At 42.6% G+C, this 16,218-nt stretch overlaps 1 protein-coding gene across 1 annotated transcript in view; it reads right to left on the reverse strand.

The window, feature by feature from the left end:
• LOC120535120 (tumor necrosis factor ligand superfamily member 15-like) overlaps positions 1-13,942 on the reverse strand; it is a 51,104-nt gene extending 37,162 nt beyond the window's left edge. Inside the window, exons 1-2 of the mRNA XM_039762717.1 lie at positions 13,504-13,942; positions 13,213-13,237 (exon numbers count right to left, since the gene is read on the reverse strand). Coding sequence (XP_039618651.1) covers positions 13,213-13,237; positions 13,504-13,677 — 199 coding nt within the window. The 5' untranslated portion in view covers positions 13,678-13,942. The remainder of the gene's footprint in view (positions 1-13,212; positions 13,238-13,503) is intronic.
• Between the last annotated feature and the right edge of the window lie 2,276 nt (positions 13,943-16,218).

The raw sequence follows: 16,218 nt of genomic DNA on the forward strand, positions 1-16,218 counted from the left end.
TAATGGCTTGTTAGTGCTTTAACTCCGGTATGTCAGCTCATTCTCATATCCAAGATTTTCTTCCCCTTTCTAAGGATATCATCCAAGTGATTTGAAGGCTAAAATGGAGGAGTAATTCTCAGTCCTTCTCTTTTTTCTTTTCACTTTCCTTCCAAGTATTTAATTAAACCCAATAGTGCACGATAAATACATAATAAGTGTAAATGGCAACAAGCTAAATGGAGAAATGCTAATCTCTTTTGTCATTTGCATGTTATGGCTAATAAGGAACAATTAAAAACCTAGACTAAAGACTAAAATAAGCAATGAGGGTTCAAAATCGTAACGAGCGAGACAACTAAAGTGAAGCAGGAGTGTCACTTGTGCTATAAGTGCTTCTTATTAAACAATTGGTTTGAAGCAAAAACCTGCAGGCACTGTGGCCCCCCAGGACAGTGATTGAGGACCCCTGTGTAATAAGAATGTAAGTTTAATGTCACTGTGCTCTGTACAAAAATTATTTTAAATATCCACTCACATGTACAGGCCAGGCCAAAGTTAGCACACAGGGGCTGTCAGCATTTAGAACTGCTAGGCAAGCATTTGAAGAGAGAAGAGGACAACTACAAAAATGGACATTGTACTATTTCTGTATGTTAGAGATTAAATTGAATCCACTTCCTTTCCTTGTTTGCAACCTAAGTAAGTGCCTGCATGTGGAGATGACAGTAGAAAAAGACTTGGACAGCAACGAAATACTTTGAAGCAGACGGACAAAATGGAAGATTATGTCATCCATCCTGAAAATCATTTCAGCGCAGCGACGGAAAATGGCAGACTGTATACATCAGGATCCCACCTTAGTATTGTCATGCTATGGCTTCCTCCATCTTTAATGCCGCGTAAATCGTCATTAAAGAAAGCTAAGTTATTTTCTCTTATGTGATTTCGTACCGCCATATCACTATCGCCTTTTAATATCATATCTGTATAGTTTTTAGTTACTTAAAACTCTGCAATTACAAAAGAACTTATTCCAACTAGCTAGCTATATCACCCCCTAAAAGGAAACACCCTACTGTATATTAGGGGTCACCAAATCCGGTCCTGGAGGACCTCCATGCTGCAGGTTTTCATTCCTACCCTTTTTGTAATGAGTGCCCTGTTTGTGCTGTGTGACAGGGGCTTGGTGTCCGTACCCAGCCGGGACTCCCCTGCACACTATATTCAGGAGGAGCAGCCATGGACTCTGCGAACCCGAACGCTAGTTGGCCGCGTCCCTGGGGTGGAACAGTGCCTTGGGTTCCCGCAGGGCCTCCTGGGAATTGGAGTTGGGTGCAGCCCTGCTGGGTCCTGCAGGTACCGCCAGGGGGCGCTGTATTTGGGACTCCTGAACCCGTGTGGGCAACAAATTCGTCACACCCGGAAGTACAGCCGGAAATCAGGGATCAAGCACCTGGAGCACTTCTGGGTGAACTATAAAGGGAGCCAGCGACCACCAGTCAGAGGTCAGAGTCGGGTGGAAAGAGGACGAAGCTTGGTGAGGAGTGGTGGAGGAGGAAGATGAGATCTGTGTTACTGTGTGCTTGGGAATGTGTTGTTTTTGTGGGTACGGGGAAGGCGTAGCCCACAGACGAAGAAAATAAAAAGTTTATTTCATTTTGCACGTGCCTGCCGTGTCTAATCTGTGTCAGGTCGGGCACTATTTAGCGTCTTTCTTACAGCTGCTAGTTAACTTCTTATGAATTCATTTTAATTGAATTGCTTTTTTAAGATTTGCTCCCCTGAATTTCTTCATCGTTCCTCTGAATTGCTTCATTTCTTTCCGCAACTGGCGCCCCAAATGAAATGAAATGTGAAGTGAGTGAGCTGGCAGAAGACCAACTAAGTGAGGGCCTCAAACTCCAGCCAGTTTCATTCCAACCAGCTGCTTAATGAGGCGCCGAGTCTTGTCGTTAATTAAACCCGTTCTTTCATTTCGTGGCTTGTTGCTGCTCTCGTGGTGTGTTACCAGACATTTCTGAAATTGTTGATTTTCTTTTTTCTAAGAGCAATGTTAAATTGTAAAATGTTTTGTGGACCCGAGCAGATCGACATTCCTGAGACCTTCCATCTTTCTTTATTTTCAGATATTATATGATGGACACCAGTTGTTTTGGCTCATTTTGTATCTCGCTATTGTTTGGCTGCTAATTAAGGAAAAACAAAACAATTAAGGGGTCTGAGTCTTCAAGAGCAAGTCAATTAAAATGGATTGAAAAGAAGTTAATTAGGAGCAAAAACAGGTCACTAATTAAGAAAAGGGTTAGAATGAAAACCTGCAGCCACGGTGGTCCTCCAGGACTGGAGTTGGCGGCCGCTGCTTTATATCAATAAGAAACATGTTAGTGCACCAAGGGATGGCACAGCACCCACTTCAGACTAAATTCCTGATTTGTTCTAATTCTTGACAGAATAACACGTGAGAAAAACGGATGGACAAAAAAAAAGAAAGGTAAAGTATGTATCTCCATATTTAAATGTAAACTTCCAGTATGTATAAATATAGTAAGAGCTGGCAAGGGTAACAGGATAACAACAACCACATATTTTTATGATGGCATAAATACGATTTTCAGTGAGTTCTGCACAAGTGACAATAATAAATAATAAATATATTATTATACAAGAAATAAAAGAGTAACCACTCCATACCAATGCCAATTACTATTGAGGGAAAACAATGGAGTTCTTGTGAGACTGGCCAAGTATTCGGGAAGTTTGCAAAATTTAAATGTATTCAATTCAATGTGGAAGGTGGTCCTGAACTAGCATTGAGTGGATTGGCCTTTTAAGTGTCCCTGAGGGATAGGAAGGCATCTGCCAACTAAAGGCGCTTTTCCACTGCATAGTACGGCACGACACGGTTCAGTTCAGCTCACTTTTGGGGTTTTTTCCACTGGGAACAGTACCTGGTACCTGGTCCTTTTTTTAGTACCACCTCAGCCGAGGTTCCAAGCGCCCAACCGCTACCAAAACGTGACGTGTAAACTCTGCTGGTCACTGATTGGCCGGAGAAAATCGTCATTATTGCGTCACTGAACTTGCGACACGAGACACAACAGACCCACTAGATTTTTAGCACAGCCAGCGAAGGTTCGGACGCACCATTTTGTTTTAACCAAAAATGGCTGTTTCGTGGTCTATTGAGGAAGTACAGACGCTCCTCGCTGGTAGTCGAGGAGCGGATCCAGCGAGAGCTGGATGGGGCGACGCGGAATGAAAAAGTTTTTCATGAGGTCGCTAAGCTCTTGGGCGCACATGGCTACCATCGGACTTACAAACAGTGTAGGGACAAGTTAAAAAATGCAGTGGAAAAGCGCCATATAACGACACGTGAATAATCCCGCCCACTCTAAAGCGGTACTAAACTGCAGTCGAAACGCAAACCGAGCCGAACTGAGCCGAACCAAGGTGAGCTGTACTGAACCGTGCTGTGCCGTACTATGCAGTGGAAAAGCGCCATTAGTTGGACTGATTATGGTGGGCAGATATGTGTGCTGAGCTGTGAGGCAGCAGTGCTGACCATTGTGCCACCATACCTCAAACAACAATTTGTTTCTTGTATAGTCCAAAAATTGCACAAGGAATGCCTCAAGAGGCTTTAACAGGCCCTGTTTTTGACAAAAGCCTCGACTCTCTAAGATGAAAAGAAAACAAAAACTTCCTAAAAATAAAAAAAAAACCTTGTATGGAAAAAAATAGGAAGACATCTTGGGAAAGACGATTCAGAGGCAGACCCCCTTCCAGGTAGGTTTGGGCGTGCAATTGGCCTCAAAAATGGGGTAACACAGGTCGTCGTCTTATAAAATTTTAATCAAACATTTTTAATCAATACATGGTAATTTGTATAACTCAAAACAAGCATATACTTAAATGAAATTGTAAAAATGGATTGTTAAAAGCATAAGGGTAACATAAAAGAAGGGTTAACTGAATGTGGCTTAAAGCTTGAGCACGTGAGGTTCACCTTATCATGGAGACCATCAAGGTAGATGCTAAGGTTAAAATGAAGTCAATGAGTAATGAACACCCCCTTAAAAAGCGAGGCCCGACTAGTGAGAAACACCCCTATTATGATGAGATCCGTTGGAAAACCTGTAGGACACCCCTATTAACGAAGTGTTTAGAATAGTCGACATCCATCCATCTGAATCCAAACACAGGGGTCTGCTGGAGGGCACAAGGCTGGAATCAGTCCTGGGCAGGGTGCCAACCCACCACAGGACACACACACCCGGGCCAATTTAAATTCGCCAATCCACCTAACCTGCATGTCTTTGGACTGTGGGAGGAAACCCACGCAGACACGGGGAGAACATGCAAACCCGGGTCTCCTAACTGCGAGGCAGCAGCGCTACCCACTGTACCACCGTGCCACCCAGAATTGACATGTATACAAAGTTATTGGTGGCTGTAGTTGATTGGCTCAATTCTGCATATTAAGCGTCATGTGACATGATGTATTAGATATGGTAACAGAAATAGAAAAGAGTAAAAGGGAATGAATTAATTTATTGATTGCTCACTCCATGGACTGAGACACTTGTTCATATCCATGTGCAAATAAGGAATCTTTCTGCATTTCCATCTGGTCTCCGAGAAAGACTTCTTTGAAAATGGAGGAAAGTGTTTTTCCACAACACTATTCACAGACCTCGATGGCTAATCTAAAATGGCCACCTCAGAAATGTAACACAGCTCTCACAGCGCAGACGCAGACAACTCTCAATGCAAAATGCTCGAATCGATTACACCGCTCACTAAACGCCACATATGAGGATACAGATTTGATCAAATACAACAAAAACAAAGCAGAAACAAATTCACATACATGAAGTTGTAGAACTTGTACACACTCTAATTGTAGACCCACGGCCATATCCCAACAACAAAAGATGCAGGAGGAATAATAACCACAAACGAAATACAGCAGGCACAAATGAGCAAGAAGTAAAAACACAAATATCGCTGCGCTCACAGAGTTCTGACCGCTCAGACCACGCCACTCAGCGACTTTTGAAGTTGCACTTTAGCCGGTATTAGTAATGTGACGCGGTGGAGTCCACGCAGCTCGCATGTCATCTTTTTCTGTCTGATCTACCTGTGCAGACGCTTTGCACTTTTTCCCTCCATCCAGAAGATTGAAATGCCTTGTACAGAAGACAGTAATAAATCTTGCATTGTAAGTATTATTATTTCACAGGGTCCTGTGAGTTTTCTGACTTGGGGACCAGGAGGACGAGAGGTTTGTTTTGACTTGGCACCGTTTAGCGTGGCTCTTCATGTGCGGCGGGATCCAGTATTACATATGCAATGGCAATCCTCATAATATTCTCAACATTCTCATTATGGTTTACCCCGCAAATGAAAATACTCTGCATTTTTTTTGTTCTAACACGTGCGGGGTGCGATAACATGCAGGTAGTGATGTCACATGTGCGGGAAGCAGATTGGGCACCGAGTAAAATGGGAGGTGGAGTACGCTGAGAGTACGCAAGCGGAAAAGTTCTAAGTGTGGCTGTTACAGCTCTGTGATGTCATGCTGGTCTAGCAAAGTATCATGGGGCGCTGGGAAAAAAAAATGTTCATCTAAGTCGGCCGCATGGTGAATTTCCTGGAAGATATTTGACAAACAAGGTAACAGGTAAATACAGCGTATTCACTGTGACGACTTTCACAGATCAAACTTAATTATTACATATAAATACTGGGTGCCTGGTTGTCTTACAAGGGTCAGTGGCATAGCTGGGGGGAGGCAAGGGGGGGCATCTGTCCCCGGGCGCAGCACCCAGGGGGCGCCAAATTGATGCATACTCAGTCCATCACTCCATCAGTAAGAGGATATCTTCTTCCTATTTTTTTATCTCTTTCTGATTTCGAAGCACGTAGTAGTTCTAAATACCCAACAGACAATAATTTATCCCCTCCACTACTCTAACATGTTTGACTCCCACCCAGAAACATGTTTGACGTTATTAAACAGGTCGCGCGACTGACATGAGGCATTACTGTATCATTGTCTAAGTTGCTGCAAACGCCATTTCTGTGTGCCAAGTGATTTGTGTTTATGTGTTTCATAGAAAATGAATTGGGCTGTGGTGAAGTATTCTAGTAGATGGCTGCAAACGTCTAGACATTTCCCATCGTATTTTCGTATAAAATAAATTGTAAGTAATTAAGTTTTTATAAATATATAATTATTTCGCTTTATAATTTGCTATATACTTTCTTTAAAATCATTTTTAAATGTGGAAAACTAATTTTTTCTTACAAAAACTAATGACGGATTTAGATTTTAAAGAATACAATGCGGCGTTATCATTTTCGGAGACTGAAATGAATTTTTTTCTTAAAATACTATTATTTTAAATAAATTTTTTAAAATTTTCTTTCCCTTCCCCATGGCATTTTGGCAAATAGGAGGGGGCGCGAAATCTTCAGTTGTCCCCTGGGCACTGAAAACCCCAGCTACGCCTCTGACCAGGGTACAAAACCTTTTAATAAAGAGGAAAATAGAAGCGAAGTTAAGAAGTACATCAGGTAAGGTAGTATGTGGTTCTTTGTGAATGAAATTGAGTTACATATTTGAATACATTCTTATTAGTGATTGAATTAAAAAGTGGCAACGTGTTGTATGCCATTTGAACGTGCAAGTAAGAATTTTAATGATATTAATTATTAATCCACTATATTATAAAACACTAAGATCTGTGTGTCCAGTCCCTCAGAGCATTCTGATTGGTTACTTTGGTGATGCAATGAAAGAGGAAGTGCAAGTGTGAGGCACACGAAGAGGAGTAAAGACGCACTCTGAGAGACTGAAAGTAGAAAACCAGTCAGGAGGCCAGAATGGCATCTCAAAAATAACGACAGAGCCCGAGAAGCGGGTTTTACGGGAGCACGCTCGAGAGACAGGGTGCCAGTTTATGGAGGAATATTTCGGACAAAATGAAATAAATAAATAAATGCGTAAATAAATAAAAGTACTGTGAAATGTGAGCATAAATAAATAAATGTGTCATGAAATGACAGCCTTAATAAATAAATATGTCATGAAATGAGAGCATAAATAAATAAATGTGTCACGAAATATGTTTTTCGTTGCTTATTTATTTATTTCATTTTGTCCGTAACATTCCTGCAAACCGTCATGACATACGACTTGAAATAAAACTGTCACTTTCACTCGTCAAAGTTGAGAGGGTGGGCTCTAACACGCCCTCTAGTTACTGATTGGTGAATCGATAGCACAAGAATTAATTAGAAAAATGCTTACTACTGCCGATGAAATGGATTCTGCCGAAGATATTACGTATTTCAGAGAGAGAATTGAAGATTTATCGGAAGAAATTACAATGTTGGCGGCCCTTTTAGAACTGAGTATTTGACCCTTGTTTTACGAGTAGAAAGTCAGTTGCATATTCGCAGCTACTTTTTCAAACAACTGTACAGCTCTGATCAGTGGTAAAGTTGTTCAGTTCAAAATATTAGGTGGAGCTGCTTTGGGCATTCCATGTCAAAGTACCTAAACTAATACAGCCGTTGCAGCCTACCGTATATCAAACTGGCTCATTCGTCTTGTGATCGTCTTCTCTGATACATCATACAGATCTGCAATCTGTTGTACTTTTAAACCGCATAACAGAAGGTGTTCTATTGACTCAGCTGGAATGTCAAAGGATGGACGTCCAGAGCAGGGAACTGCGTCACCTGAACTGCAGTGTAGTAGAGTCCGTTCCACCTGTTCTTCGATAATTTCAAAAACAGTTTCGTCTATATCGGAGTCTAAAAGGGCCGCCAACATTGTAATTTCTTCCGATAAATCTTCAATTCTCTCTCTGAAATATGTAATATCTTCGGCAGAATCCATTTCATCGGCAGTAGTAAGCGTTTTTCTAATTAATTCTTGTGCTATCGATTCACCAATCAGTAACTAGAGGGCGTGTTAGAGCCCACCCTCTCAACTTTGACGAGTGAAAGTGACAGTTCTATTTCAAGTCGTATGTCAAGACGGTTTGCAGGAATGTTACGGACAAAATGAAATAAATAAATAAGCAACGAAAAACATATTTCGTGACACATTTATTTATTTATGCTCTCATTTCATGACATATTTATTTATTAAGTCTGTCATTTCATGACACATTTATTTATTTATGCTCACATTTCACAGTACTTTTATTTATTTACGCATTTATTTATTTATTTCATTTTGTCCGAAATATTCCTCCATACCAGTTAAGAGACGCTCACACACACAAATACAGAGGAAAGGAGCTGAAGGTACACGTAGGGCAAGAGATGGCAAATATTTGATTACATTTTTTCTTTGACAGGTACGGTGTTAGTAATAAAATATTCTACATATTTGGCAAAAGGTAAAACATTAGTGAATAGCGTCTCTCAGCTGATGACCCACGGGCAGACGGGAATGTTACCTGTATAACCTGTATGCAAGGTTATACCAGTTTGGTTTACAGAATATGGTGTGAAATACACATAGCACAGGTAGCATTTGGCAAAGGCTCTTAAAAATGAAATGTGAAATAGTTAGAAGAATAGGAGTTCAAGAAGAAGAACGAGGGACATTTAAAGTGGTGGATTCATTTATGGCCGAGGTCTCCAGGACTCTGAACAAATCCAAATCCTATTATGTGATATCATCTACTGTCGAATTCTGCTCTGTACTTATAATATTTCTATTGTAGTATTGTATTGTATTGAGGATTTTTTCTGTTCTGTGTATCGTACTGTATTGTATTGACCCCCTTCATTTTGACACCCACTGTACGCCCAACCTGGAAAGGGGTCTCTTTTTGAACTGCCTTTCCCAAGGTTTCTTCCATTTTTCCCTGCAAGGTTTTTTTGGGAGATTTTCCTTGTCTTCTTAGAGAGTCAAGGCTGGGGGCTGTCAAGAGGCAGGGTCTGTTAAAGCCCATTGCGGCACTTCTTGTGTGATTTTGGGCTATACAAAAAAAAATAAATTGTATTGTAGTGTATTTAAGATGCTAAGACACGGTAGAGTGGTGGGAAGAGTGTAAGGGGAAGATTAAAGTGTTGGCTATTGATTGAAAAAGTCGGCGAGAAAAAAGGAATTGATGGGCTTAATAAGAGATTTAGAAACACATTATACGAGGTGTGGCAGAAAAGTAATGAGACTGGCAACACTGCAAGCGATCTGGCAACGCTGCGCTGTTGTCCTTGATAGACCATGTATATCAGTACCCTCCCATAGCTCAGTGCGAGTTTCAACTCCTTCCGTTAACTACGTGATTTTTGTGACTGCTATTAGCGAAATTGTGTTTTTGGTTGTGAGTCACGCAAAATGGAACAGCGGAATTTGGAGCAACGTTGTGCCATTAAATGGTAAATGGTAAATGGCCTGTATTTGATATAGCGCCTGCTAGAGTTCAAGAACCCCCCTAGGCGCTTTACAACACAAACAGTCATTCACCCATTCACACACACATTCACACGCTGGTGATGATAAGCTACTGGCCTATGGGGAACATTCTTTATCCTGAGCTCAAGCTGGCACAAATCATTTTTGGAAGGCAGAAAACACGTTGAAGATGAACACCGTTCAGGGAGGACTTCAACTTCGAAAACCAATGAAAACATCGAACGTGTGAACACTCTTGTGAGATCAGACCGTCGTTTAACATTAAGAATGTTGAGTGAACAATTAAATTTGAACAGATTTACCGTTCATCAAATTCTGACTGAACATTTGCACATGCGAAAGAAAGGTCTGTGCCAAAATGGTGCCGAAAAACTGCCCTCTCCATAACAGAATTTTTGACCTCAAAAGGCATTCCTGTGGTTCCCCAGCCCCCTTATTCACCTGCCCTCAGTCCGTGTGAATTTTTTCCTTTTTCCTAAACTGAAAAATGTCCTCAAAGGACGTCATTTCGGGACTTTAGAAAACATCCAAAAGAGTGTAACGGACATGCTGAAGACCATACCGGTTGAAGACTTCCAGCGCTGCTACCAACAGTGGGAACAACGTCTCCATCGGTGTGTAGCTGCCCAAGGAACTACTTTGAAGGGGATAACATTGATGTTTGAAGAAAATAAAAACTTTGGTAAATAAAAAATCAGTCTCATTACTTTTCTGCCACACCTCGTATCTTAGCAAATAAGGAAAAGGACTTTAATATCAATGAAGCAGATGTTTTGAAAAAGAATATTAATGATTTAGTGGAGTGGCGCAGTGGTAGCGCTACTGCCTCACAGTAAGGAGACCTGGGCTCGATTCCCGGGTCCTCCCTGCTTGGAGTTTGCATGTTCTCCCCATGTCTGCGTGGGTTTCCTCCCACAGTCCAAAGACAGGCAGGTTTGGTGCATTGGCAATTCTAAATTGTCCTTAATGTGTGTGTGTGTGTGCGTGTGTGCGACCTACCTGGGGTTTGTTTCCTGTGTTGGGATTGGTTTCAGCAGACCCCCGTGACCCTGTAGTTCAGATATAGCAGGTTGGATAATGGATGGAATTAAAATTTAAATGAAAACACAACTAACTTTGTTCGTTTGGACGGGTTTTTGTCGAATTTCTGGTGGGATTTCCACTAAATTCCAATTCGTTAACGTGGATGGGAACGCGACAATCGCACTCTGGTTCGGACCAAAACAACCGGACCAAGAGCCATATGAAATCCGAGACAGAACCGCTCTAACTGCATAAAACACGAGATGGGTCGAACTGCAGCGTGCAACCTATGACTGTACTCTGTTGGGGGAAACACTGTGCATTATACTGTACGTGGTGGAAGCGTGCGTGCTGTGGATTGCTAGGCACGCTAAGCGTTTGCCGTAAGGAATGTCATTCACAGTATAAAGAGTCATGTGTTAATACCGACCATTAAACGTAATTAAAAGGAAAAATAATATATACGTGCATAGGTACAAATGTAGCACAAATCGCATAGAACGTACGGCACAATTAATCTCCCAATAAGAGCAATCCTAGCAAATAATTCGCGCTCACAACCGCTCGGACAGCAAAACAAAAAAAGAAAAAAGTATAAATTCGTTTGTGATCGAGCCGATCGAAACGCATACAAGGTGTGTTAATGCTACGTTTATATTATAAGCTTCATCGCTCAATTCCGATTATTTTGGCTCAGATGGGAAGTTCCTGTCTTGGCGGTTCACTAGTATAAGGTACAAGTGAGCGGCTTGTATCTGTAATGTGAAAGCGTCTGTCCGCAGAAACACATGCATGCGCACATTGATAAGCAGTGCACGAGTCTGCTGCGTCATCAACAACAAAACACGTCATATTTTTTCAGACGACTCGTGTGCACGCGCTAGTAGCTTAGTGTGTTCTGTAAAGGACGGCAGACAGCTCGTCTGCTGTACACCAGTAGATCGAGCTCGGCAAGCAAAGCCGGACGGATAGCTTTTTCTATTTTCGCAGGTATTGCTGGCACCGCCGCATCAAGAAATATTTAGGTGCGAGAAAGGAGCCTGCAATTGACGGACCGTGACTGAAGTTCTCGCCTTGTAGGTACCGATTGATGCCGAAAGCGCTCTGCTCCATAGTATACGCAAAAAAAAAAGAAACATGAATTCGATCTGCCCGTTGTCATTCATGGTCGCGGATACGTTTCCGATGTGGGACGTCATATGAAGGTGACTCAAATCGGATTTGAAAAGCTCGGATTTCGGTGTCCACACAGCCTTGAAATAATCACATTTGTGTCGCAATAAGCCAAATAAATTCGGATTTGAGTCACTTTAGCCTGGTAATGTGAATGTAGCAAATTGCAGTGCCATCACGTGAGTGATACGCACAGATGGGGTGTCCCCTCAGCGCGCACACTGTGACATATGTAGCAAATGTGAATGGAGCATTCCAAGGTGAACATCATTACCAAAGGTTTACAAGTGTGAAGACAGCAGACATGTGACTTGAGATTAATGAAATTGGGGTTACGTATAGTGACTTCTGGAGAGTCTGCATCATGTACAGTTCAATGAAACCCCCTGCTTCATCATATTGCCATAGAACGGAAGCACATCAGCATGCATAGTCTTCTAGTTGTTTGCTCAATGGGCTACATTGGGTGGATCCGTCAGTCAGTCATTCTCAAACCCGTCTAGTCCTGAAGAGGGTCGTAGGGGTCTGCTGGATCCTATGCCAGCCAGCACAGGGCGCAAGGTAGGAATAAACTCTGGACAGGGGGCAAATTTAGTATCTCCAGTTCACCTAACCTGCATTTCTTTGGACTGTGGGAGGAAACAGGACCAGCCGGAGAAAACCAACGCAAGCACGGTGAGAACATTCAAACTCCAGGCACGGAGGACATAAAGTCCTCGTCTCCTTACTGCGAGGCAGCAACGCTATCACTACACCACCGTAATATAAACTGGACAATTGTGTAAAATGCGGGGGTGCCCAAATTCAATTGTTGTAGAACCTTCGGGATGATTTTTTCATGGGAGATAATACGCCCACAGAATGTTTATGGATAAGGTTTAGTTCTCTCGGTTTACTGTGCGAAACGCAAGCGAACTACCTGGTAAATTAAAGAATGTAACGGATCGTCCCCTGATTCGGAACAAAGCAAACGGAATATCAGTGTGAAGACACGTCCTTGAGTATACAGTAGCGGTGATTTCACATCAGCCTTGCTTCCTCCTTTTTTTTCTATACGCTACTTTCAAGGAATAAAAAGAAATGTCAGCATTTCGTGTTCACGGTGGCGCAGTGGGTAACGCTGCTGCCTCACAGTTAGGAGTACCGGGTTCTCCTTGCGTGGAGTTTGCATGTTCTGCGTGGGTTTCCCCGGGTACTCCGGTTTCCTCCCACAGTCCAAAGACATGCAGGTTAGGTGCATTGGTAATTCTAAATTGTCCCTAGTGTGTGCTTGGTGCGTGTGTGTGCCCTGCGGTGGACTGGCGCTCTGCCCGGGGTTTGTTTCCTGTGTTGGCTGGGATTGGCTCCAGTTCGAATATAGCGGGTTGTATAATGGATGGATGGATTTCGTGTTCATCAAAGCCGGTCCGGACTCTCTAAAAACCAAAAAGGTTTCGATGCTCTTTCCTCAATACCGTAATTGCGCATCAAGCCATCATTTATCCTCAGGAGCACTGTGCGCCGCACGTAATGCGCACTACGAAAGGCGCTATATTTCATAATTAAACACAAGATAACTTCAAAGTGTTCAAAAATACATCAAATCATCTTACCTTGTACTCCAGAAGCTGGCGGAACCTGTAAAAGAAAACAATGAAGATCAGCAAGTTGTTTTTTTTCCCGCAGCCAGCTCTTATGTTTTCTTTTAAATTGGACTCGTTACGTTTTATAGAAGGTAGACATTTAAAAAAATGGGAAGAGGTTCGGCGAAATCCACACGATTTACAGATTTTTTTTTTTCCTGGATCAGGCAGATGTGGTGTCGTATCCGACTTCCCATGAGGGTTCCTGTAAATTGCGCCCTAATCACTCAATATTATATAAAAAAAAGCGGGGAATCTTACTCCGTTTGGCTCCTGGGGAGAGTTGTGCATGTGAAAGATCAGAAAGCACTGAACAGCCAGGAGAAGCACAAATGCCACCAGGCAGGCGCTGACGACCTGAAGGATCCTCCTTAGTTTGCACATTAACTGCAGCGCCTGCGCGTCGCAGCTCATACGAAGGGCTTCTTCTTCCATATCACTCTGTGACGCGCGCTCCTTGCACTATTCCTTCCAGCCTTAGAGTCTGAGAAGATTTATATTCCCGTTCATTTCTTTCTTGACACACACATATATATATATCTCAATATCCCGCCCCACCGGCTTTGCCACGCCTCTTGACGAAACCCTGAAAACGTTTTACAAGTGCTGGAAAGTCCCAAACGATGGGTCGGGTAACCTTAGCACAAAGCCGAGGTGAGAGGCGTCGCTGGAAGTTCCTTTAGGATTCTCGCAGACTGGCATGCGCTGTTCACTTCGAGAGAGAAAAAAAGATAGATAAAAACGGCCCAGCCCTCTGACTTAACCTCCCCAGGAACGTGCTAAGTAGGCGATGTATCCGCTTTGCATTCATTCGCACGATTGTTGTGCACGTATCAAATTACAGAGCGCGGCTCCAATAAACGCACTGCGCGTCTTTGCTTTAGTCCATAATCCATAATCTCTATAAGAGAGAAGTCGAGAGGAATGTCGAAACACATCTGCCATAGGTAGGAGTAGAAATTAGTTTCATAAAGATGTGGCTGAGTATGTGCTTGTGACCCCATGCGCCACCCAGAAATTGATCGACATGGTTGGGGGGTCAATTAATGAATCATTCCTGCAGGGCCGTTCTTAACAGTTCGGGGGCCCTACGTGGTTCAGAAATGTGCAGGCCCCGGATGGCCCCCGAAACAAATCTCTAAAATTAACGTTTACTATAGTGCATTTGGTAAAGTTACGATGGCGTGACAATATTATTATGGATTTAGGTGAAGATTGCAATTTGGATAATAAATTACCATTGTTAATAAGAACTGAATTTCCAAAAATGCACCATCCGCCACCGATCCACGTTGTGCAATGGTTTATCCAGACTGAGCGATCGCTATTTATACATTCCCTGTCCCACTAGTGTACCAGCGCAGTTGATGGACCCCAAATTTGGGGTTCATTAAATCTCCATTAACCCTAACCTAACCCCTCATGGTCGGGGCCCTACACGGATGCATAGTTCGCGTATGCCTAAGAATGTCCCTGATTCTGGCCATCGCAGGGCGAACACACTCTCATACATACACACTAGGGCCAATATAGCGTTGCTAGCAGGGCCATCTTAACACATGGGTACACTGGGCAGTTGCCTGGGTGTCCCACGAGCATATGGGCCCCATGCTAATCTATGTATGTTGTGACTTGCTGTCATTTGTCTCCGATTTAGTATCACGGTCACCTCTGCAACCTCACGTGCAGGTATGTGTATGGATCTCACACACTACATCACGTAAAAGCGTATATGTTAACGTTACTTCAACTCAGTTCCCTGCAAAGAAATTTCGCAAATGTGTGTGTTTAACACTTGATTAATAATAAATGATTCATAGTAATTTTTTCTCCGTCTGTATGGTTTACCACATTTTATATGTTGAAATTTTTGTGTTTTTCAAGGCTTGTGTTATATTGTTCAAATGTTTGTGTTGATTAATCTTTGCTATACAGCATGTTTTTTAATGTTTAAACACTTTTGTACTTTTGTTAGAAGTACCAATACAATAAATATATATTTAATTTTATCGACCATTTACATTTTTATTCTTATGAGAGGTTGTGTAGGTAGGAGCACCAGTTCACTGCTTTGCCCGGGGGTCTATAATGCTGTTAAGATGGTCTTGGTTGTAAGTCCAACTAACATGTGTATCATTGGACATTGTGGGGGAAACCTACACAGACATGGGGAGAACACGCACAGTCCATGCAGGGAGGACTCGGGATGCAACCTCTGGTCTCCTCACTGCCAGGCAGCAGGGCAACCACTGAACCACCATGCTGCTCTAAAATTACGTTATACAGGGTAAAAAATATATCCAACCATCCCGCTATATCCTAACTACAGGGTCACGGGGGTCTGCTGGAGCCAATCCCAAATCCCAAAAAAATGACTAAACCAATCTTCACAAAATTTTGCACGTGTGTTGCCTTTGGGTCCAACCTAAATTATAGGCTACTAGCTGTCCCCTGCGGCTTCGTCCACCTAGTAGTGTAACAGGACGAACTTTAAAAATCAATAAGAAAAAACAGTTACCTCGCCAGCTAACCGGAGACAAGATACGCTCCAAAACGTGGGCAGAGGTTAACCAATTCAGATAGAGGTTGGCGTGTGAGTGATGAGCGCTCTGCCTGGCTCTCCATTCCTGATGTCAGGCTTCCCCCTCCCCTCGGTTCACAGCCCCCTGTCTCAGATTAGCATAAATAAATCGCCCCTGCAAGCGAACTATGATTCTTAGCGCGATGGCAGAAGTTGCAAAATCAACCCAAATGTTCAAGCAAATTATAGAACAAAACCCGATTTAAATCCGTTAAGGAGTTCTCTCGTGAAAAGCTTACAGACAGACAGACAGATAGACGAATGTTGGATTTTATATAGAGAGAGATATGGCACATCAGGGAGAGAGGATTCGTAATGGAGGGTGGCAACCCAAAAACCAATGTCAATGTGGTGACTACGATTTCCATCAGGCAGCAGGAGTGAACTGGTGCTGA

Source organism: Polypterus senegalus, chromosome 9, assembly GCF_016835505.1.
Source record: "Polypterus senegalus isolate Bchr_013 chromosome 9, ASM1683550v1, whole genome shotgun sequence".
Taxonomy (NCBI): domain Eukaryota; kingdom Metazoa; phylum Chordata; class Cladistia; order Polypteriformes; family Polypteridae; genus Polypterus; species Polypterus senegalus.